At 41.4% G+C, this 25544-nt stretch overlaps 1 protein-coding gene and 1 non-coding gene across 2 annotated transcripts in view; one reads left to right on the plus strand and one right to left on the minus strand.

Annotated features, from left to right (window-relative positions):
- Positions 1-25544, plus strand: part of PKHD1 (PKHD1 ciliary IPT domain containing fibrocystin/polyductin) — a 465684-nt gene that overhangs the window by 31828 nt on the left and 408312 nt on the right. Inside the window, 9 exon segments of the mRNA XM_028097676.2 lie at positions 379-521; positions 1943-2073; positions 3104-3279; positions 5924-6068; positions 8456-8583; positions 11037-11221; positions 12222-12344; positions 13553-13658; positions 14386-14661. Coding sequence (XP_027953477.2) covers positions 379-521; positions 1943-2073; positions 3104-3279; positions 5924-6068; positions 8456-8583; positions 11037-11221; positions 12222-12344; positions 13553-13658; positions 14386-14661 — 1413 coding nt within the window.
- Positions 11784-11890, minus strand: LOC114204685 (U6 spliceosomal RNA). Its single transcript, XR_003608212.1, has one exon. It is a non-coding gene; the product is annotated as a U6 spliceosomal RNA (small nuclear RNA).

Below are 25544 nucleotides of genomic sequence, written 5' to 3' on the forward strand. Positions count from 1 at the left end.
TAATTCAAATTGTATCCAAATAAAGGAATTGTTACATGAAACAGTCATCTTACCAAATTCTAAAAATATGAGGGCAGGTTTTTAAGATGCTAAGGTGAACTCAATTACATCCGGCACTCCCTGTCTCTTTGCTTCTCAGCAGTTTTTGATGCCATGGTACAAAGAGAAAATCGTAATCGATTTTCAATGCTGTGTGGCAGACAAAATGGGATTCTCACATCAGGAGCCTTCAAGCCTTCAAGCACAAGCCTCACCCCGCTCACCCAAGGGCTCAAGGGTTGCTGTCATGCTGAACTCATAACTCAACCCCTCTACACATGTTGGGAAACTCTATCTTGTCAATCTCTATGCCGGTCTTGCTCTTTTATCTGCCTCCAGGCCCAGAAGGTTCCAGCTTTGAGGGGGACCTCACCAGTGGGACAGAGCCCTTCTGTGGGAGGTTCAGCCTCCACCAGCCCCGACACCTTGTCCTAACACCCCCGGCTTCCCAGAAGGGCTACCGGCTAGATCGGTACACGCACGTAAGTAGCAGCCCTCGCACTTCCAGCTGACGTGGGTAGGGAGGGGTTGGCATTATTCTCTAGGGTTGAGGCTAAGGAAACAGAAGCACAAAGGAGTGATTGCTGTGATCTGCCCAATGCGTTTCAGGCTGAGGTTCCAGGTTTCTTAACTGCTGTTTCAAAGTGGTGAACCGACACCTTGGTCCTTCATTAGTTAGTTGTTACATGGAAATGAAATGCCTTTGTTTTAACTGTGAGACCTATGGATGTTTTTATGTGCTCCAGGATCTTCTTTGCTCCCTAGGGAAGAGCACGGACTCTGTAGACAGACTATCTGGTTTTGAATTTTGGCTCTACCCCCTACGTGTCCTCAGGGTCTCTCTTTAGTTTACCCCCCTGTGAACTGTGTAGTCATATGGTCTAGAACTGTGGTGGAGAGTCAATGAGATAATCTACTAACACGTGCACTGGGTAGGACTCTGTTAAATCCTAGTTGCTGTTATTTATTATAGTTTTTATTTTTTTATTGGTGGGTTGACTGGCACATTTCTTAAATAACATAGCCTTCGTGTCAAGCTCTGCCATCTTTCATAAAAAGAGTACAGTCTGTTCGCCCTTTGGGAGCTAGAGGGAGCCTGAGGGGTTGGCTGAACTCATGGCAGTGCTTGCGGGTGGGTGGCAAGAGATCTCTCTTTCAGCCCTGAGATCGTATCATTCTTTGATATTCCTCAAAATTCCATCTCCTATCTGTTTCAGTGTTCAGTCGGTTCTCAGTGGAACTACCATGGGAGCTGGGATTAGACGGGTCAGGTTGCGGCCCCACCCATCTTCCGGCCTGCCCTTTTTGCAGGACAGCCTCCCAACAGGGGTGATTTTGCCCGCTTGGGGAAGGTTGGCAATTATGGAGACGCTTCCGGTTGTTACACCTGGGGAAGTGCTACTGACATCCAGTGGGAAGTTTCTAGGGATGTTGCTAAACATCCCCTGATGCACAGGACAGCCCCCTCACAGAAAAGAATTATCCAGTCCGAAAGGCCAACAGTGGAAAAAAAATCCTGCTATAAAGTCTTCTTGAGACAATTTTACTTAACTCAGAAACCAAGGATGCCGGTGAGTTAGAGTTCAGGAACTGAGGCTCAGAGAGGTGAAGTGACTTGCTCAAGATTGCACAGGGAACTGGGTCAGAGCACGGGTGTTCTCCAAAGTCCTAACTGCCAAGCACAGTGGTAGGCATTTAATAACTCTCTGTGGAGTCAATCACAATTTATTCTGTTTGTCTTTCTGGTGAGACTAGTAAGCTCCAGGAGGATGGGACCTGGGCTGACTCTCTCTCTCACAGCACGAGAGAGTCTCCTAGGGAGGGGGAACCTCCTGACGACACATGGCTTGAATGGCTGCTTCTTGCACTAATCGAACTCATGTTCTTTATTTGGTGTCCATAGTTGTGCCTTGCATACAAAGGCCACACGAATAACATCCTGAAGGTGACCGTGTATTTCACAACTGACTCTCAAAACTTCATTAAGAAGAACATCACCTGTGACTGGAGTCTTGTGGGGACCAGTCCCAATAGGTAGCTAATCTGTGGGGAGGTGTGGTGGGAATTCTGCCGGCTGGGATGATTAGCTCTCTTGGGGACAGGGGCCCATGTGCAGTACTAACGATCTCTTATTTGGGGCCTCAGATATTAACCTGGGATTCTTTTTTTTTTTTTTTTTAAGATTTATTTATTTTAGAGAAAGACAGAAAGCGTGCACACAAGCAGGGGGAGAGACAGAAGGGGTGGGAGAGAATCTCAAGCAGGCTCTGACTCCCCGCTGAGCCTGGAGCCCGATGTGGGGCTTGATCCCACCACCCTGAGATCATGACCTGAGCTGAAATCAAGAGTTGGCCGCTTAACCAACTGAGCCACCTAGGCGCCCCTTCACTTGGGATTCTGAACACGTCTTATTCAACTAAGAAGCTTGATTTAAGAGTAGTTAGTTGTTAGGAATATAATACTTTTTAGAAGTACTCTCACACTTTTTGTGGGGATAGAATGATAGGACATCATATTTGGGAGAGACTTTAGAGACCATTCCTTGACATTACAGATGAGAAAAATTGGGACCCAGAGAATTGGTGAGTCACCAAAATTTATATAGCAAGTGAACAAAGACTCTGCAGTAAAACTCAGGCATCTTGCTCCCTTGATTCGGTGTGCTTTCCACATAGGTCTTATACGGGTGACACTTTTGTAAGTGGTCTTACACCTGAGTAAGTCCAGGAGTATTAATCTTCTCTGTGGTGAGAGCCTAATGTATGACCTGCTTCAGATGCATGATTATACTGTAATCTGAAAATGCTGCTGACATGGAGTGTTATGAGTAAATGATTGACTTGAAATGTGACTCACTGGCGTGATACCACAAGCCGAACTGAGCCTGTCTTGGATGGGATGCCTCTACCCAGGACACACAGGACTGTTGGGGTGCAGAGGTTCTTGGGGTGTCTCTCCTGATTGCACAGTCCACAGGCCCCCAGGTTGGTGAACTTGGCTCTTTGGGAAGGGGCTTCAGGAGCACATGGAGAGCTCCATTTCTGCTGTGGGCTTTGTTTTTCAGCTGGTGGTTCACTTGCACTGACCTCTGGGAGACTTGTGTGCATCGCTCCGTGAATCTCCAGCCGCCTCTGGCAAACTCCCCTGTGCTGGTTCATCGGATTGACCTCTTCCCTCTGTCTCAGGAGACGGGTGGGTTCTATGTGGATGAAATTATTATTGCGGACACAAACATAACAGGTGATTATCGAATCTGTTCTCGTCAAGGGGCCTGTCTATGAAATGCTGACCTCAAACTTTTCTGCTAGGGGCAGTTCTTCTTTTAATGCAGAGGGAACACGTGATTCCCCATCTTGTCTGCCTTGGTTCTGGAAAGAAGATGGGTTTGGGATTGTGCACCCTTGGTCCTTTTATCTCTCTAGCTAATTCCTTTTTTTTTTTCCTCCTATTTATCCAATGCTTGCTCTTGCTTCTGTCCTCTTACCCCAATTTGACTACTTGCATGCTGAGAAGCCTTGGTTTCCTCATCTGTAAAATGGGCATAAGCAGGGCCCCATCTCATCGAATTACTGTGACGGTTAACTGAGGTATAGCATGTAATGAAGTCATTACAGGTCCTGGACCATGGTAAGTGCTCAATAGGTGGGCCCCGCCTGTTGTTATTATTACTATTATCATTATTATTGTTAGGCCAACAGGATTTCTATACCTGTCCATGAATTAATATCTGTCATGCAAAGTGCTGGAAGGAACAAGGCAACATCTGGCTCTGTAAATGGACTAAAGGTCTCATTTACACCTTCAAGGCAGACTCAGAAAAGTGAGAGAGTTAATCGTGTCCTCACGAGAACAGGCTTGTCCTGCTTTCTGCCTATCCACATTCCTCCTACTCACCATTTGGAGCTCAAGGCTGGCCTTTCCTCCATGAAGTCCCCCTTGATCTCCCTTAGGCAGAGCCTTAGGCTCTCCCTTAGGCAGATCTCCCTTAGGCAGATCTCCTTTAGGCAGAGCCAGCCTCCCCTGGCTTTGCTTGTCCACGAGTCTTAGGGACAAAGAGCTCATCAGGGGTCCTACTGAGGCTGGCCAAGTTATGATGGGCACTCAGGGGAAGAGAAGCCCGTGGCCAAGACAGAATGGTGCAGTCTGTCCCCCGGGATTCGAGGCTTCGAACTTTTGCTCACTTTCCCTTTTCCCTTTATAGTCTTTTGTCTGAAAGTTATGGAGCTGAGGGCAGGAGAGCTTGGGGGTGGGTGGCAAGAGGATTCACTTTCGGCCCTGGAATCTCATCGTTCTAGGATACTCATCAAAATTCCATCCCTTACCTGTTTCACCTGTTTAAGTGTTTTGGGGCATCTGCGTTGACTCATTACTGATTTCAAACCCTGTTCATGTTATATGGCACACTTAGACGATGATAATATTCAAATGGTGTGCTGGGGTAAACACTCGAATTTCTTGGGGCCCAAGACAACTGGTTGGGCCCTTTGGTGCCCTCCCCCCCACAGCCAAGCACTGTCTGGATCCCCGGAGTGCTGAGGGGATCAATATTTCATGCACTTGAACCAACGACTGGGAACTCAGGACTAGTCAGTCAATACTGTTTCCATTCTCTCCACACCCCCAAAGCCCAGGAGCCAGAGCCCTTGCTCACTGCCCCCACCCTTTAGCTACCAAATGCTCCAGTATGTGGAACCATCTAGGGATGAGGGGAAGGGGAGGTAGGGAGGGAGGGGTGACTTGGGTGAAACAGCCGCCTTCCCACTGTGTCTCGTTTCCCTGCTGTTGATGACTTTGCTTTGAGGATTATTTAATGGCAAGATCAGGCCTGATAGTCATAGTTAATTGAGATTTATCTGATCAGCTTCACACTTTATATTCTCTCACCTAATCTCCTCTATGAAAGTTCCTTTTACCTAGTGCTGCCTACCACTTACTTCTCACTCAGATCTCAGAAGCCCATGAAATGGTCCTATTATCTCTACACTATAGATGAGGAAACCAAAACTAAGAGGGGTTGAGTATCTTGTCCCAAATCACAGAGCTGGGATGTGGGGGAGATTGAAATCTGGACACCGGAACCAAGCCTTCAATGACTCTGTGCCCAGCTGAGCAAAGAAGCATTTATTGAGCACCTACTGTGCACCTGGTATTGCGCTAAATAAGCTGGAGACATGCAAAGACGCTGCCCTTCCCCAGTCTTGGGGAAGATGCGCCCCTTACCCAGGGGGAAGAGGATATTAAAATATATTGTGCTGGCCATTTTGAATCTGCCGTCCCACTAAACTCTCCCTGCCATGCCGATTAATGTGTTATGATTCCCACTTTACAAATGAGGAAACAGAGAGGTTATGTTGATCAGCCAAATGGTTACCTAATGGAAGTGGAAAATCAGGATTTGCACAGTAGTCGGTTTGAAAGCTTGCACCGTTTCTGCATACATGCTGAGCACGCGCCGTAGATGAGTGCTCACATACCCCCAGGAGGCGCCTGTGTGCTCAGTGTTCCTGAAGTGGATCAGTTGTACATTCCCGGAGTTGCCAGGGGTGTTGGGGAGGAAAGGAGGAAGGGGTAGCAGTCCACGATGCAGTAGATCCTCTGTGTGGGGGTGCTTCCACAGCATCGGGAGGGAGGTTAGCCTGGTGCGGGGCTTATAAAACTTTGCTATGGAATTAGCATTAGTCTCCCTAAACCGTGACCTTACATTTTCCTTTTGCTCTGAAGCTGAATCCTCTTGCCTCTTCTTCCTTTGCTTTTCATGGTGGCAGACAGGTGGGACTCTCTGCTGGGAGTGGGGGGTTGAGATCTAAGTAACTCAGCATTTGCAGTTGGGATTTTCCACCAGACACCAGTTGCTTGCTAATGATGGGATCATTGGTCTCTACAGTTTCTCAAGCAGATTCCAAAATAGCTCGCCCAGGTGGGAATCTGGTGGAGTCGCTCTGTGTAGTGGGAGTGGGATCCCCTCCAGTCTACAATGTAAGCTTCTGGATGGTGGGGTGCGGCCAGGAGCTCCCACTCATCACCGCAAGGTAGGGAGTGGTCCTTGCTCACTTGTCCTTTCTTAGAATTGTCAGCTGGTCTCTGGGGACACAGAGGTGGGACTTTTATCGGGAAGAGCTACCTTACTTGTTGCTTAAAACCACGATCTCAGTCTTAGGAATGCAGAACAGACTGACCAGGAAGTCTTGTGAAAACACAAATTGCTGGGCCCTAACCACTCTGTCTCTAACTCAGTCGGTTTGGGGTGAGCCCCGAGAATGTGCATTTCTAATGAGCTCCCAGACAATGCTGATTCTACTAGTCTGGGGGCTACACTTTGAGAACTTGTTTCTAGTGAATTTGTTTTAAAGTAGTTGTATTTTTATGCTGTTCAGTGCTTCCCATTTCCAATGTTTTCTGTTTACTTCCCTCATTCCATTTCCCATATATTTATCTTATTGGAATCTTTCGAGGTGAATGAAATACTTAAGGAACAAAAAACAGCTGTTTCTAAGAACTTACCACCAGATGGCACCAGAGGTCCATAAGCGTTGCTTCTTAATAGTCAACAAGAGTCCAGCCACGGTTTCTAAAGCAGTAACTAAGGATCAGGCTCCTCCCAACTTCTGGAACACATGTGTGCTCTAAGTCGTTCTTTTCATTTTTCACTTAAACTCCAATAGGATGAAAGGATTGAGATGTTCTGCCTTTAACATTTTTCTTTCCATCTTTTTCTAACATGTTCCGAGATGAGTTCTACTCCTACCATGCTTGGGGATGGTATATGAAAGGCAGGTGCAGAGAGCTTGAATCTGGGGTCTACTCTCCTCTACTTAGTGTTCCATGGCCCTCTGGGCGGGAAAGACATAAAAACCATCAACAGGATCAAGGAGTGAAGGAGCTGAGGTGGTGGAGGGAGCTGCCATATTAGGTAGCCTGCAGTCCTGCATTCCAAGTGCCAAAGCTTTAACTCAGAAATGCTAGAGGCTGACTTGGGACCACAACAGAATGGTCCTGGCAACCTTCCTTTCTGATATTTCCTCAAGTCCCTTAACTCCTTCTGGGAGCTTCCCGCCTCAGCAAGACAGGACCCCCCCTTGGACTGGCCTCTGCTAGCTTCATCCCCAACCCAGATGGTATCACTCTGTTTCTCTATAGTTATATTTATGTACATCAACATGTAGTTCTTTTTTTTTTTAAGATTTTATTTATTTATTTGTCAGAGAGAAAGAGAGCACAAGTAGGGGAAGCAGCAGGCAGAGGGAGAAGCAGGCTTCCCGCTGAGCAGGGAGCCCGATGCGGGACCCTGGGATCATGACCTGAGCCGAAGGCAGATGCTTAACTGACTGAGCCACCCTGGCATCCACATCAACATGTAGTTCTTAATATTGATAAAGATCAAATATGTTCATTATGGAAAATTTGGAAAATACAGAAAAAGACTTAGAAGAAGATAAAATGTCACTCATAATCCCTCTGCTTGGAGGTAACTTCTATTGACATGTTGGATCCATATTCTAACTCCCTTTTTCCTAAGCAGTTTTTGTATACATATACCCACATATATATGTATATATTTACTTTTTAGACCTCAAATTGGGACCACACATTACACACTATATTTGGCAACATGCCCATTTCACCTAATGGCCTAAATTGAGTATTTCCCGTATCACTGATGGGGAATGGTATGATTTTTCTAAAATATGATTTCATTGGCTGAACGATATTCCATCTCATGGTATGCCATGATCTATTTGACCCATTTATTATATTAAAAGCAAGATTAGGCAGGCAGTGTGTTAGTACACGGGCACCAGCTAAGAAGTTGGCCAGAAGGAGTGGCCTGTGTGTCAGGTGGGGATACAGAATGGGGAAGCATCTGTGGAACAGGGCACTGACTGCTCATTTAATGATGCGAATGGGCTAGAGAATACCACGTTCTCTGTCCACTCTGTGCTTCAGGGCCAGAGCTGTGGAGGCGGGAGTCATCACTTTTTATTCTGGGTCCCTATGCTCCCAGGATCTGTGCAGGGGCAGGGCGGAACATTCTGTAAGAATCAGAATATTTGGGGCGCCTGGGTGGCTCAGTCAGTTCAGCATCTGCCTTCGGCTCAAGTCATGATCTCAGGGTCCTGGGATCGAGTCCCGTGTTGGGCTCCCTGCTCAGTGGGGAGTCTGCTTCTCCTTCTGCCCCTGCCCCCCTGCTTATGAGCTCTCTCTCTCTCAAATAAATTAAAATGTTTTTTTTTTTAAAGAATGCTAATATTTACACTGTACTTCTGCTGTGATGTGGCAGGGATATCCAATATTTGGGAGGTTGAGATTGTGTCCTGGAAACATGGCTGACTGGTCTTTGAGATGGAATTAAATTCTCTCTAGAGTGGCACTTCTGGATGGTTACTGTGGTTAAGGCTTTGTTTTTGACATGCCACAGCTCTGTGCCCACTGAAGGAGGAGAAGAAGGATCCAGATCGGTCCAGGTGACAACACGGAGGATCCAGAAGACAAGTCCACCTTTAGGAGGATACTTTCGCATCCAGCTTCCTACCACAGTGATTCCTGGTAAAGGGGCAATTGGAGTGCACCAATGTCTCACTTCCATTTTTAGGGGCATTCCCAGGCAAACAGCATCCTGAGAGATTGTCAGGCGGGGTGACAGTCTTAGAGCTATTTTGAACGTGGCCTTCTTAAAATTAAAGATCTGGACAATAACAATACCATATCATTGTTAATACGATCCCAACTTTTTAGTTTTGTAGACGTGGAGATTGAGTGGATTAGCTTCCTGAGGCTGTTGTAACAAATCACCGAAACCTTGGTGGCTTAAAACAACAGAAATCTGTTCTCTCGCATTTCTGGGGGCCAGAAATCCAAAATCAAGTTGTCAGCGTGCCACACTCCCCCCGAGGGCTCTAGGGGAGGATCTGTTTCCCTGCTCTTCCAGCTTCTGGTGGCTGCTCATATTCCGTGGCCTGCTGCCGTGGTCTCACTCTTTCTTCCTCTTCTGTCTCAAAACCTCCTCTGTCTCTCTCTTATAAGGATACATATGATTGCATTTAGGGCCTACCTGGATAACCCAGGATAAGCTCTTCCTCTCAAGATTCTTAACCACATCTTCTGCAATATAAGGTAATATACACTCTTTTGCCTTATAAGGAAATAGTCATAGTTTCCAGGGATTAGGATATTGACATATCTCTAGGAGGCCACCATTGAGCCCCGTATACTGGAGCTTGCCCAGAGGTCATACAAATTGTTGATGGCAGGGTCTGGATGTGAACTTGCGTATTTGATTATCAGGTCAGTCCTATTCTCTCTGGAGTTTCCTAGGCCAATTTCTATGGTAGCCTTGGTCGTTCCAAGTTAAACTCCATGGTGACACCATATGCTATTGAGAATTTTAGTGGTCATAACAATGTAATTGGTGTGGAACCTTTTCTAAATCCCTAAGAATATACACGTTTCACAGAGGATAAGGAATAGAAGTGATCACACCATTTATTTGGTAAAACCCTAGGAGAATCAGAAAGGAGGTTCAGGAGAGGTCAAGGGTGGCTGTAGAAAAATTGGCACCTGGTCCAAAAGTCTTCTGTCCTCCCAAGAAGAAAGATGGCTGGGCTTGCAAGAATCTTCTCAGGTGGGAGGAATGGTATTTTTACTCTAATAGGGCCACTTAGGACAAACTGAAGGCTGTGGGCTACTGGAGTCTGATAAATGGGTGAGTGAGAGTCAACAGTGCCCTGTGTCTATGAAGTCCATCCCTGGGTCATGCTTCCCTTCTCAGGAGCTGCAACCTGTCTGTAGATCCTCTTCCTGCCCCCAGGTTCTGTTGTGATGCCCTTCGCACCACTGCCAAACAATCCAGGAAAGTCGGCCTTAACCTGGCCTTTGGAAATGGTAATGGCCTCAAATTATCTAAATGTAGAGCAACCTTTTTTAAAAGGAGGAGAATTTTGTTTGCACTTTAGAAATACAGTGGTATTTTCTTAACACTCCCAGGCCGTGTGGAATTCAAGAGGAAGACCCTTGAGGAATTAGAAGGCACTCTGGGTTAAGTGTAAACCCATCTCGCTTGGTTGGGCAGCTTCTGAATCTCACTGGGTCTCACTTTCTTCATCTCTAGAGTAGGCATTAGGATACCTAAATGGCCCACCTCACAGGGCTTTCGGGAGTAGCTAATGAAATGGAAACTTTCGGTAAAGCAAGAACCAGGGTTCAACCACGAGCAGGGCTTAAGCACAGAGGGCTGTTATTTCTCTGTGGGGCTGTGGAATGGGGAAGCAGGTGGTTGGGCTTAAAAGAATTCTAATAGAGAAGCCGAAGTTCAATGCCAACATTCCTCAGCTGGGTTGGCTAAGCTTTTATGGGTGCCAGGTGCTGTGTACCTCCCCCAACTGCCTGTGAAAGGTGGCCAACTTTTCTCCGTTCTCAGGGCCAGCTAGAGTTTTCCAGGGGAAACCCACTATTTCATTAGGCTTTCAGGCATTACCAGGGTGTCTGGAGTGTATATTTGGAGTTGACTGTGGAGATGGTTTTGTCTGATGTGACGATACTCTCTGCTTGTTATAAGGTGGGATGCTGATTAAAGGTATCACAATATAAAAAGTAGGCCTCTCCTTGTATTTGCCTTAGGAAACACACGGTTAACTGGGCTGGTGTTTCACTGAAAGGCATATTTTTTTTTTTTAAGATTTTATTTATTTATTTCAGAGAGAGAGAATGAGAGATAGCACGAGAGGAAAGAGGGTCAGAGGGAGAAAGCAGACTCCCTGCTGAGCACGGAACCCGATGCGGGACTCGATCCCGGGACTCCAGGATCATGACCTGAGCCGAAGGCAGTCGCTAAACCAACCGAGCGACCCAGGTGCCCCATCAAAGGCATATTTTGAACTTGAGGGTTTCCTGTATAATTAGTGGACATCCTGACATTTATTCTCTGTTACTTTGATGAGGAAACCTCGTGTGGTGGAGTAATTAGTATCTTGTATGTTTTATATCAAAACCTTGTCCCACAGATGTCCCCGTGCATATATCCACTAGTCACCTTCGCAAGCTCTTACAGAACAATGCTGATAGCCTTACATCCAGGTACCTCAACGTCACTGACCTCATTGTAACGGAGGAGCTGAAGTCTTGCTATGAACATGTGTGGACCCTCTCCTGGTCCACCCAAGTTGGAGATTTGCCCAATTTCATGAGGGTATGTATGGTAGTGGTGTGGGTTTGGTGTCTGGGAGCAATTTTGTAAAAAAAGAATCAGAATTATATGAGTGAAAACCATCATGAATTATTAATTTTGTTGGAATATTCAAGTAAAGGGGTTCAGTGATCTTTTGGGAAGTTTTCAAGGCATGTTTTGCATCTCATACCTTAAATTGCTGGTAAAGCAATTTAAATCCAACATCTCCTTCCCTAACTCGGTGTAGGTAGAAGTTGTTGGTCAGTGTCCACCATACAATAATTCTACATCTGTTATTGGATAATTTAAGCAGATGTGATTGACTTAGATTATCATAGAGGCAGATGGCACAGCAGAAGGAAGTTTCGAAAAGGATTTGCTGTCTCTGGATAATGACAAAACCAGATGCTCTTGCATATTTAGGGTTTTAAAAAATAATCTAATGATCATCTAGCATTTGGTTATTATAAAATGAAACCCAAGATAAAATTTTATCCCTGTTATATGGTATTCTGGGTCATCTGGTTTTCAAACAAAATACTGGGGTGGAGATGGAGGACGGATGAGAGTCATCTTATAGCACTTTACCCCTTACCTTTTATTTTATTATTTTGTCATCCTTGCGCAGGGGCCATGCTAATCTTCTCTGTATCGTTCCAATTTTAGTATATGTGCTGCCGAAGCGAGCACATTTATTTTATTATTTTGGATTGCAAACATATAAAATAGAAAAGCATGTAGAAACAAAATATCTCAAGACAGAGGGAGAAGATTGTTTTTCGTGCCTTTTTTGGGCAACTCTGCTTGCAAATAAATATTCCTCTAGTCTATTGGGGTTTTCGTTAGCTGTTACTTAGAGTTAGGTTTCTAGGCTTCACCCCCCTGTCACCTCATCTTCAATTTCTAGCTATCTGGTTACCTTAAATAAAATGTGAAAAGACCCTTTATCATGAGGTTTAGACTTCTATTAGATTAGATGTCTGTTCTGTGACAGAATTCACCAGAAATGTAACCATCTCAGGTCTCTGATGCAAATCTAACTGGAGTGAACCCTGCTGCAACCATGCGGGTGGTGTACGATGGTGGAGTTTTTCTTGGACCCATATTTGGAGACATGTTGGTTACTGCCAACCAGCACACTCAGGTGAGAGTGGATGGGCCGCCCAAAGTGCAAGTACCACTTCCAGGTGTCTCAGTCCCTCCCTGATATGTAACATGGACCAGTTTCAAGGATCAGTTTTCCAATCCATAAAACAGAGACAGTTATGCCTGTCCTCTTGCTACTTCCACAGTGCATGAAAAACGCTTCGAAAATAGAAGTGCTTTGTAAGCACCACATCCTATTATTATAATTATCGATGCTGTTATTGTGGTACCCAAACTGGAGAACGTCTAGAGCTACATAGGTTTTATTACCTCCACACAGTGGCACTGGAAAGTAAATGAGCTAAGTCAGTGCCTTATCTCTTTAAAATGTCTTTTTATCTTTCCCATCTGCCCATATTCCTGTTATAAGTCATCTGCTTTTAATTTGAGAAAATTTAAAAATGTGAAAACTATAAAGAGTAATGTATCCAACACCTGGGAATCCAAACCAAAGGTTAATAATTGCCAATATTTTGATGGATTATGTTTTGTGTGTGTTTATGAATAAAAGAAAACAGAGATAAAATTGAAATGTTCTTTATCACGTATGCCTTCATGCCATCCCCTCACCCCTTCCCTCCATAAGCAGACAGTATTATAAATATAGTGTGTGCTTTTAATCCATATTTTATGTGTAGAGCATCAAGCAAGTCATATTTTTTTCACCTTCCCCATCTCCAAGTATTGTAGAGTTCCACCAGGTTAACACTAGGAACAGTGAGACAAAGAGTCATGTAGTCTCTTATTGAGGACCTACCATTCTAGGACAAAAAGGCCCCAAACCAAATGCCCAAGTACACTGTTTTCCAGGTGCATATCCACGTAGTACAATGGAAGGAAAGTGCCTACTTTGTTGGCATGTACCAGCAAATAAAGGACTTTTCACAGGTATCCAGTTGAATATAATCTGGAGCGATAAAAAGTCCTTGGGCAATTTGAATTTTATTAAATTTACTACGGAGAGGAAATTTACTCAAGATTCAGCATATTTGATTGTAGAAATGTTAGGTTTCAGGAAAACAACCGTCATTTTAAGAAAGCCTAACATGTTTTGAATAATTCATTAGGGTTTATAACTGAGAAACAGAAGAAAAAAAATGAGTCATTAAACAGGTTAATTTGGGCACATTTCACAAGTGCTTTCGGAAATCTCTTGAGCACATGAAATGCATACACTTGCCTTTAATTCTTCTGCCTTTTTTTCAGGTGGTTGTGCGAGTGAATGATATACCAGCCCATTGCTCAGGTTCCTGTTCTTTCCAGTACCTTGAAGGGTCCACTCCCCAGGTCCACTCTGTGTGGTATTCCCTTGGTATGATTTGTGAGTTGGCATTGAGAGAGTCATGAACTTCAGACTCAGAGTGATTTGTTAGAGGCCATGTACCTGGTGGTGGGTGGACGGAAGGTGCATCAATTCATGGGGTGGATATTAAGTGATGCAGCAGAAAGTGTATTTTTTGTTCAATCTAAATGATATGGTTATGGTTTGAAAGGGAGACAGGTGGAGGGTTTTTTCTTTTTTTGAGAGAGAGAGAGAGAGAGAAATAGAGTGTGCACACCTGAGCAGGGGAAGGGCAGAGGGAGAGGAAGAGAGAGAATCCCAAGCAGGCTCCATGCTGAGCATGGATCCCGACATGGGGCTCAATCTCGCAACCCTGAGATCAGGACCTGAGCGGAACCAAGAGTCAGACACTTAACCGACTGAGCCACCCAGGCGTCCCGAGACAGGTGGAGTTTTGATGTTTTATTCTCTTTGTCCCTTGTTTTGAAATGTTGTTTATTTTGATTTTTTTTTTTTCATTTTTTAAAAGTTGACTAGTGATCTCTTATTCCTAGTTTGAGAAAACTTCAGATGGGGGCTGTATACTGCCATAATAAATATAGATGCACAATATTTGAGTCAGCATTCAACTCCTTGAATCTTGGGAGGGGAAGGTGAGAGGGAATGAACATTTGACATTAGACAGAGTTCTCTTAAATGGAGTTATATCACTAAGAGATGACTTTGTTCTTTTATTTTTATTTTGTCCTCCTTTAAGATGGTGACACCAGCCTACTGGTTTATATTTTTGGAACTAGTTTCTCTGGTGACCCCCAGGCCCTGGAGGTTATGGTGAACAACACGATTTGCAAAGTTCTTTTCTCAAACCAAACGAACGTGGTCTGTCAGACAGACCTGCTACCTGTTGGAATGCACCGGCTCTCCATGGTGGTGAGGCCTTCTGGTCATGCCATCAACACCAGTGGAGAAGCCCTCTTCCTAAGCGTGGAGCCCAGGCTAGATGCTGTGGAGCCTTCCAGAGCTGCAGAGATTGGTAAGCTGGGGAGCACCCCACCCTGCATCTGACCCTCTGAAGCTAGCATGCTTGCTGATATGAGGAACCTAGTCTGTCACGTGATAAATTCCATATCCCCTGTGAGTCACAGCTTTCTGTTTTCTGCCATCAGCATTTTTTTCTAATGAGCTACAGACTTTGGAGCCCTTAAATGAAGTCACTTGCCCCATAAAGGATCATAGTTGGCTGAGGGTGTCAGGCATAACTGGGTCAGTTACTGAGGCCCTGGGACAATTTGGTCCAGGAGAAACAACACTAGATTGGGAGTTAGGACATGTGCCTGGGTTTTTGTCCTGCGAAGGTCAGATATGTGACCTTAGGAGTTTCAGTTACTTTTATGGGATGTGGTTTCCTAATAACGATGATGATGGGCACAGTATCATTTACTGAGTACCTCATCTGGGCAGTCACACTCCCTAGATGCCTAGAGCTGCCCCAAAGACAGAATTATTATCCACTTTTTTTAGATGAGGTAATGGTGGTTCGAAGAAGAGTGACTTGCCCAAGGCTTTCCAATGGGAAGAGGTAGAGCTAGATGCAAACTGGGATTTTCAGAAGCTCAGCCTCCTGCTTCTCTGCTGCCCTGCTGTCTTCGCTGTGCAGCGGGCCTGATGATGCCTAACTCACAAGCCTCCTACTTTTGTGTGAGATTAAAATGAGCAAACAGGTGGGAAAGGGCCTTGAAAAGTAAAAACATTTGCAAATATGAAGCACAGGCCTTATGTACACAATCGTTTGTGGACTGATGTACAATTGGATACTTGGCTAACATGCAAAGCCAACTACTATTTGAGTGGGCGGTAGACAGAGGGCAGTGGGTCTTATCGACATTGATCCCATGGATTGTAGGTTAGTGCCATGGAAACTAAGGATCTCTCCATGCCTTCTGAGGCACACAACCAGTTAAAAACAACCCGGCCAGATTGTAAGAATGTCAGGAATACTCACACTTATATGTGTTAATGTATGATTTTTTAAAGCATAAAACTACTTTCTTTAATTGTCTTGGATTTGTGTCACTGTTTATTCTCTTGGTCAAAGAACTGTGGCTTAGAACATTTTTTTTTTTTTTTTAAGCAGCATTTCCTGCCACAGACTCATTGCTCAAAGGAACAGCTCATTTCTGACTTAACTTTGCCTAGAAGAGTGAATTATGAGGCCCACCCTGCCTCATCTCTGCACAGGAACCGAGCAAGCTTGCTGTATTTCTCGGTGGTTTCAGGCAGGGTCCAGATAATATGGGTTGTTCGGGGTGAAAGATCATATTCTTTAGGAACTCAGTAATTATTGGTTTGAATTTAGGGCCTAAAATAGTGTCTTCTTCCGAGATTTTTAAGTGGCTTTGATCTACTTAGAAGGTTGGCTTTGCGGTTCAGGTCACACAAACCCCACTTCAGCTCCTCTCCACCCCCCACCAACTGGATTGCACACACCTCAAGTGCACACATGGGACCTTGTCATCTTCATTTCCCCTCTGTAGAGTGCTTTTCACAGGCAGGGTGGCCAACTGTTCTGTTTTCTTGGGACTGAGGGGTTTTCCAGGACATGAGACTTTTTAGTTTTAAAGTGAGGGTGTGGAACTCAGTGCTAAAACTTGGCAAGTCCCAGGCAAAGCAGGATGATTTGGTCACCCTATCAGGGCATGCTGTACCAGTGTTGTGTAGTGCAGGGATTTGTCTAGGAGGATTGCACTTCATCCTTCTATACTTTAGTAAAAGATGGAAGACTCTGAGAAGGGGTAGTGTCTGATGGGTGCAATTGGGCTTTTAGTAAGACTAAGGGGAAAGGCAAGGAGCTAGAGAGAGGCTCTAGCTCCTACTTTTCTAATTACTGGTTATAAACTTACCCTGTTAACCCTTCCTCTGCCCTGCCACTTACCTAGTCTCAACCAGTGTCAATCAATCAATCAATCAATCAATCAGTCAACATTATAAAGCCCCGCGCTAGATGCTGAAGATCTTGGCACTCAAAGTGTGATTCTGGACCAGCAGTATCTGCATCATCTGGGAGTTTGTTAGAAACGCAGAGTCTCAGCCTCCAACTCAGACCTCCTGAATCAATTTGCACTTTAACAGGATCCTCAGGCAATTTCTAGGAATAGTACAGTTCAGTTTGAGAAATGCTGCTATGGGGAGTTTAAACAGAACCAGATCGAGGCCTACCAGCAAAGAATTTACAGAATAGCTTTATATGTAATGAATACATAAAGTAATGTAATCAATAACATTTGAAATCACCACTTGCCCATATGCAGAAGCACCCTAGAAAGGGTTTTTTTTTTTTTTTTCTTAAGAGAGAGAGAGTGTGTAAGGGGGAGATGGAGAGGGAGAGAGAGAGAGAGAATCCTCAAGCAGACTCCCTGCTGAGTGCGGAGCCTGACATGGGACTTGATCCCAGGACCCTGAGATCATGACCTGAGCCGAAATTTTCCATTACCTTGTCTCCCAGATCACTGATACATTCTTCTGCATCCTGTAATCTGTTGATTCCCTCTAGTGTGTTTTTTAATTTCAGTTATAGTATTCAACTCTGACTGGTTTTTAAAAATATATTCTATCTCTTTATTGAAGCTCTCAGCAAGTTTTTCCATTCTTTTCTCCAGCCTAGTGAGTACCTTTGTGATCATTACTTTAAATTCTTTATCTGGTATATTACTTATTTTGGTTTCACTTAATTCTTTTACTGTTTTTTTCTTGTTCTTTCTTTTGGAGCATATTCCACTGTCTCCCCATTTTGCATGACTTTCTGTGTTTGTGTCTATGGATTAGGCAAAATGGCTACTTCTCTGTGAAGTTGGGCAGACTGTGTGTATTTTTGCTGACTGGAGCTATGGATGTATATGCTAGTTACTCTTTTAAACCATGACTTTTTACAGAGAGAATAAAGAAACAAATAATAATAAAATTTAAAAAATAAGATGAAAGAAGAAAAAAGAAAAAAGAAAAAAGAAAAAAGGAGAAAAAAAGGAACAAGAAAGAAAAGAACAAAACGAAGAAAAAAATAAAAACAAAATAAGACAAGACATTTTAAAAAGTAAAAATACAATAAAACAGTATAAATTAAAACAAACAAAACCCCCCACAACTACACAGCTTATTTCCTGTGCCCTAGCGCCACAGGGTGGTTGGTGTAAGCTCGTGGACTGTGGGCTTGCTAAAGTCATAAGCTCACCAAGATGACTGAACATTCTAGTTACGGTGTCTAGACCCTTCTCTGGTCTAGGCTTTTATGGTGGGATAGGATTGTGAACTGTGTCATTCTCCAGTCCCTGTGATCTGAAGAGCTTTCTGGCAGCAACTCAACCACTTGGCAAAGTTTTAGTGTTGTCTCTTTTATATACTAGTTGCTCTTTAAACTGCAGGTTTTTTTGTGTTCCCAAGGACAGAAGGATCTGTTCCTGGTCCTTCAGTACTATTCCTCACCACAGCCATTTGCAGCATCAGGGGTGGGGGTTCTTGTTACAGTCTTTGCATATGTGTCACTCTTCTGTTGCCATTCTCTGTGTCTTTGGCTGTTTAATAGCTAGCTGGTCAGTCAGCTCTCAGTTCTTCTTCAGGAGGAATTGTTCTATTAAGAGGTGTAATTTGGTATGTTCTGTGGAGGAGGTGAGTTCAGAGCCTTCCTACATTGCCATCTTGAACTGGAACCTATTATCATCGTGATTTTGATTTGAATTTTCCTAATGACTAATCGTGTTGAACATCTTTTCATGTCCTTCTTAACCATTTGTGTATCTTTGGAGAAATGCTCATCCAAATCCTTTGGCCATTTAAAAAATTGGGTTATTTGTCCTTTTATTATTGAGTTATAAGAGTTCTTTATGTATGGTGGATAAGAGTCTCATCAGATGTATGAGTTGCAAGTATTTTTTTCCCATTTTGTGGGTTGTCTTTTTATTTTCTTGATAGTATTCTTTGGAGCACAAAAGTTGTTTTTAAATTTTAAAAAATTTTAATTCCAGTGTAATTAACATACAGTATTATATTATTTCAGGTGTACAATATAATGATTCAACAATTCTATATATTACTCAGTGTTCATCATGATAAGTGTACTCTTCATCCCCTTTACCTATTTCACTCATTCCCCCACCCACCTCCCCTCTGGTAACTATCTGTTTATTCTCTATAGTTGAGTCTGTTTTTTAGTTTATCTTTTTTTCCCCTTTGTTCATTTTTTTGTTGCTTAAATACTATATATGAGTGAAATCATATGGTATTTGACTTTCTCTCACTGGCTTATTTCACTTAGCAACATACTCTTTAGCTCCATCCATGTTGTTGTAAATGGCAAGATTTCATTTTTTATGGCTGAGTAATATTCTGAGATATATCTCATATATATATATATATCTCCCATCTTTTTTATCCATTCTTTATCCATTGATGGACACTTGGGTTACTTCCATAATTTTACTATTGTAAATAATGTTGCAATAAACATAGGGGTGCATATATCCCTTTGAATTAGTATTTTCATATTCTTTGGGTAAATACTCAGTAATGTGATTACTGATTGTAGGGTAGTTCTATTTTTAATTTTTGAGGAACCTCCATACTGTTTTCCACAGTAGTTATACCAGTTTGCATTCCCATCAATAATGCACGAGGGTTCTGTTTTCTCCACATCCTCATGAACACTTGTTTCTTGAGTTTTTGATTTTAGCCCTTCTGACAGGTATGAGTTGATATTGCATTATGGTTTTGATTTCCATTTCCCTGATGATGAGAGATGTTGAGCATCTTTTCATATTTCTGTTGGCCATCTGTATGTCTTCTTTGGAGAAATGTCTGTTCATATCTTCTGCCCATTTTTAAATTAGATTATTTGCTTTATGGTGTTGAGTTGAGTAAGTTCTTTATGTATTTTGGATACTAATCCTTTATCAGATATGTCATTTGTAAATATCTTCTCCCATTCAGTAGGCTGTTTTTTTAGTTTTGTTTGTTGCTTCTTGCTATGCAGAAGCTTTTTATTTTGACATAGCCCCAATAGTTTATTTTGCTTTTGTTTCCTTCAGGAAACATCTGGAAAGGTGTTACAGCCGATGTCAGAGAAACGACTGCCTGTTCTCTCTTCTAGGATGTTTATAGTTTCAGGTCTCCATTTAGGTCCCTAATTCATTTTGAGTTTATTTTTGTGTATGCTCTAAGTGTGTGGGCCATTTTCATTCTTTTGCTTGTAGCTGTCCAGTTTTCCCAACACCATTTGTGGAAGAGACTGTCTTTTTCCCATTCCATTCTCTTGTCTCTTTTGTTGAAGATTAATTAACCATATAATTGTGGGTTTATTTCTGGGATTTCTATTCTGTTCCTTTGATCTATGTGTCTCTTTTTGTGCTAGTACCATACTGTTTTGATTACTACAACTTTGTAATATAACTTGAAATCTGGAATTGTGGTACCTCCAGTTTCCTTTCTCTTTTTCAAAATTGCTTTGGCTGTTCAGGGTCTTCTCTGGTTCCATACAAATTTTAGGATTGTTTGTTCTAGTTCTGTGAAAAATGCTTTTGGTATTTTGATATGGACTGCATTAAATCTGTATATTGCTTTGTGTAGTATGGACGTTTTAACAATTTTTGTTCTCCCAATCCATGAGCATGGAATGTCTTTCCGTTTGTGTCATCTTCAGTTTCTTTCATCAATATATTATGTTTTCAGAGTACATTTCTTTCACCTATTTGGTTAAATTTATTTTATTAATTTTGGTGCAATTGTAGATGGGAGTTTTAAAAAATTTCTCTTTCTTTTACTACATTATTAGTGTATAGAAATGCAATGGATTTCTGTACATTGATTTTGTATCCTGCAACTTTACTGAGTTCATTTATCAGTTTTAGCAATTTTTTGGTGGGGTCTTTAGCATTTTCTACATATAGTATCATATCATCTGCAAATAGTGAACGTTTTATTTCTTCATTGCCAATTTGGATGCATTTTATTCCCTTCTTTTGTCTGATAGCTGTGGCTGGGGCTTCCGGTACTATGTTGAATAAAAATGGCAAGAGTGGACATCCCTGTCTTGTTCTTGACCTTACAAGAAAAACTCTTAGTTTTTCACCATTGAGGATGATGTTAGCTGTAGGTTTTTCACATAAACCTTTTTTACGTTGAGGTATGTACCCTCTAAACCAACTTTGTTGAGAGTTTTTGTCATAAGTTGATGTTGTCCTTTGTCAAATGCCTTTTCTGCATCTATTGAAATGATCATATTGTTTTTATCCTTTCTCTTCTTGATATGATGTATCATGTTTATTGATTTGCAAATATTGAACCACCCTTGCATCCCAGAAATAAGTACCACTTGATCATGGTGAATATTTTTAATGTACTTTTGTATGCAGTTTGCTAATATTTTATTGAGGATTTTCGCACCTATGTTCATCCAGAATATTGGCCTCTAGTTCTCTTTTTTTGTGGTATCTTTGTCTGGTTTTGGTATCAGGGTAATGCTGGCCTCATAGAATGAATTTGGAAGCTTTCTTTCATCTTCTATTTTTTGGAATAGTTTGAGAATAGGGATAAACTCTTCTATAAATGTTTGGTAGAATTCTCCTGTGAAGCCATCTGGTCCTGGACTTTCGTTTTTTGGGAATTTTTTGATTACTGATTCAATTTCATTGCTGGTAATTGGGCTCTTCAAGTTTTCTGTTTCTTCATGCTTCAGTTTTGGTAGGTTATATGTTTCTAGGAACTTATCAGTTCTGTCTAAATTGTCCAGTAATTGGCATATAATTTTTTTATAATATTCTTTTCCAATTCTTTGTATTTCTGTGTTGTCGGTTTTTATTTCTCCTCTTTTATTTATGATTTTGCTGATTTGAGTCCTCTCTCTTTCTGTTTTGACAAGTCGGGCTACAGGTTTATCAATTTGATCAATCTTTTCAAAGAACCAACTCCCGGTTTCGTTGATCTGTTCTATTGTGTTTTATATTTGTTTGTGTCTATTTCCTTTATTTCTGCTCTAATCTTTATTATTTCCTTCATTCTGCTGGTTTTGGGTTTTGTTTGTTCTTTGTCTAGCTCCTTTAGATGTCAGGGTAGGTTGTTAATTTGAGATTTTTCTTGCTTCTTGAGGTAGGCCTGTATTTCTGTAAACTTCCCTCTTAGAACTGCTTTTGTTGCATCCCAAAGATTTTGGACCATTGTGTTTTCATTTTCATTTGTAATTTTTGATTTCTTCTTTGATTTCTTGGTTGACCCATTCATTGTTTAGTAACATGTTATTTAGCCTCCATGTTTTTGTGGTCTTTCCAGATTTTTTCTTGTGATTTATTTCCGGTTTCATAGTGTTGTGGTCAGAAAAGATGCATGGTATGACTTCGATCTTTTTGGATTTATTGAGATTTGTTTTATGGACTATTGTGTGATATATTCTGGAGAATGTTCCACATGTACTTGAAAAGAATGTGTATTCTGCTGTTTTAGGATGGAATGTTCTGAATATGTCCGTTAGATCTATATGGTCCCATATGTCCTCCAAAGACACTGCTTCCTCATTGGTTTTCTGGATGATCTGTCCATTGACATAAGTGAGCTATTAAAATGCCCTACTGTTATTGTATTTGTATCTATTATTTCCTTTATGATTGTTATTAACTGTTTATGTATTTGGGTGTTCCTATGTTGGTGCATAAATAATTACAATTGTTATATCTTCTTGTTGGATTTTCCCCTTTATTATTATATAGTGTCCTTCTTTGTCTCTTGTTACAGTTTTTCTCTTAAAGTCTATTTTTTCTGATATAAGTATTGCTACCCCGGCTTTCTTTTGACATCCATTTGCATGGAAAATGTTTCTGTATCTCCTCACTTTCAATCTATATGGGTCTTTAGATCTGAAATGAGTCTCTTGTAGGCAACTTATAGATGGGTCTTAAATTTTTTATCCATTCCGTCACCCTATGTATTTTGATTGGAGCATTTAGTTCATTTACATTCAAAGTAATTATAGATAAGTATGTATTTATTGCCTTTTTGTTACTTGTTTTGTGGTTGTTTTTATAGATCTTCTCTAATCCTTTTTTCTCTTGCTTATCTCTCTCATGGTTTGTGCAGCATGGTTTGTGGTTTTTAATTTTGGTGAAGTCTAGTTTGTCCTATTCTTGTTGGTACTTATGCTTTGTTGTCATATCTAAGAAATAATTGCCTAATCCAATGTCACTAGGATTTATGCATATTTTTTCCTGAGAGTTTTATAGTTTTAGCTTTTGCATTTAGGTATTTCATTTATTTTAATTTTTGCTTATGGTGTGAGGTAGGGGTCTGTCTTAATTTTCTAGGGCTGCTTATCCAGGTACCAGAAACCGGACGGCTTAAACAACAGAAATTTACTGTCTCACAGTTCTGGAGGCCAGAAGTCAAGGATCAAGGTGTCGACCAAGTTGATTCCTTCTGAACCAGCCTATGAAGGAGAATCTGTTTTGTGCCTCTCCCTTAGCCTTTGGTGGTTTGCTGGCAATCTTTGGTGTTCCTTGGCTTGGGGAAACATCACCCTGATCTTCTCTTCCATCTTCACTTGGTGTTCTCCCTGTATCTTTTCTGTGTCCAAATTATTCCTTTTTATGAGGATATTAGTCATATTGGATTGAGGCCCACACTCCAATATGACTTCATCTTAACTGATTACAGCTGCAATGACCCTCTTCCCAAATTAGGTCACCTTTTGAGGTATTTGGCAGGTGGGACTTCAAAATATGAATTTTGGGGGAAACATTTCAACCTAAAACAGGGTCCAACTTCATTCTTTTGTATGTGGATATGCCGTTGTTCAATTTTGCGTATATGTGAAAAAATAGTAGTATAACATCTTAGAAGTGGAATTGCTGAGTCAAGAGGTTATGCACATTTAAAATTTTGACAATACCAAAATATTCTCTTCAGAGGTTTTATAGTTTATTGTCTGTGTAGCAATATATATGACTATATACTTACCACATCTTACTAACACAATGTGTTACCAAACTTTTTGATATTTGACTATTTTATGGAAGAAAAATAACATTTCATTGTAGTTTTACTTTGCATTTACTTTGCTAAGAGAGAAATTAAATATCTTTTCATAAGTTTAAGAAGCATCGTATTTTCTTTTCAGTCACCTGTCCATCTCCTTAGCCCACTTTTTTTCAATTGGATTATTTTTCTTTCTTATTGATTTTAAGAGCTTTTTAAATATATTGTGGATGTAAGCCCTTTATATGTTTGTCTACTTGTTTATTATTTTTGTAATTCATTTTTTTATTATTAACATATAATGTATTATTTGTTTCAGAGGTACAGGTCTGTAATTCATCAGTCTTACACAACACACAGCGCTCACCACAACACATATCCTCCCCAATGTCCATCACCTAGCAACCTCATCCCCCTACACCTCTCCCCTCCAGCAACCCTGGAGTTTCCTGAGATTAAGAGTCTATTATGGTTTGTCTCCCTCTCTGGTTTTGTCTTGTTTCATTTTTTCCTCTCTTCCCCTACGATCCTCTGCCTTGTTTCTCAAATTCCACATAGCAGTGAGATCATATGGTACTTGTCTTTCTCTGATTGACTTATTTTGCTTAGCATAATACCCTCTAATTCATCCACATCATTGCAAATGGCAAGATTTCATTTTCTGATGGCTGCGTAATATTCCTCTGTGTGTGTGTGTGTGTGTGTGTGTATCTCACATCTTCTTTATCCATTCATCTGTCAATGGACATCTGGGCTCTTTCCATAGTTTTGCTACTGTGGACATTGTTACTATAAACATTGGGGTGCAGGTGCCCCTTTGGATCACTACATTTGTATCTTTGGGGTAAATATCCAGGAGTGCAATTGCTGGGTTGTAGGGTTGCTCTATTTTCAACTCTGAGGAACCTTCCTGCTGTTTTCCAGAGTGGCTGCACCAGCTTGCATTCCCACCAACAGTGTAGGAGGGTTCTCCTTTCTCTGCATCCTTGCCAACATCTGTCATTTCCTGACTTGTTAATTTTAGCCATTCTGACTGCTGTGAGGTGGTATCTCATGGTTTTGATTCGTATTTCCCTGATGCCAAGTGATGTTGAGCACTTTTTCATGTGTCTGTTGGCCATTTGGATGTCTTCTTTGCAGAAATATCTGTTCATGTCTTCTGCCTGTTTCTTGATTGGATTATTTATTCTTTGGGTGTTGAGTTTGATAAGTTCTTTATAGATTTTGGATACTAGGCCTTTCTCTGTTATGTCATTTGCAAATATCTTCTGCCGTTCTGTTGTTGGTTGTCTTTGGTTTTGTTTCCTTTGCTGTGCAAAAGCTTTTTATCTTAATGAAATCCCAATAGTTCATTTCTGCCTTTGTTTCCCTTACCTTTGGAGATGTGTCTATGCGGTAAGTGTATCAATCTTTCTTTTATGGCTTTGGGATTTATAAAATACTTAGAATGGGCTTTGCCTCTCTGAAATTATATAAAAATAAGTTTTCCCATATTGCCTTCTCTTTCTTTTAATGTTTTCTTTTTTTAAAATAAAAGTTTAAATATTTGATCACTTTGGAATTTATTTTGGTGAGGATGTGAGGTAGGAGATCAGATTTAATTTTTTCAATACTATTCACTTATTTTACTTATTAGAAAATTCATCTATTTTTCACTTATACGAAATGCCACATTTATCATTTCCTATAGCCTCTTACGTTTCTGGGTTTATTTCTAAACTTCCTATTCTGTTTCAGTGATCTGTCTGAATGTGCATGTTTTATTATTGCATTTTTTACATTTTAATTATAGTAGTTTTATAAGATACTTTTTTTTTTAATTTTTTTATTGTTATGTTAATCACCATATATTACATCATTAGTTTTTGGTGCAGTGTTCCATGATTCATTGTTTGTTCATAACACCCAGTG

The sequence above is a fragment of the Eumetopias jubatus genome, unplaced genomic scaffold, assembly GCF_037043125.1.
Source record: "Eumetopias jubatus isolate StellerSeaLion01/CBP00866 unplaced genomic scaffold, mEumJub1_p1.0 scaffold_6, whole genome shotgun sequence".
NCBI classification, from domain to species: domain Eukaryota; kingdom Metazoa; phylum Chordata; class Mammalia; order Carnivora; family Otariidae; genus Eumetopias; species Eumetopias jubatus.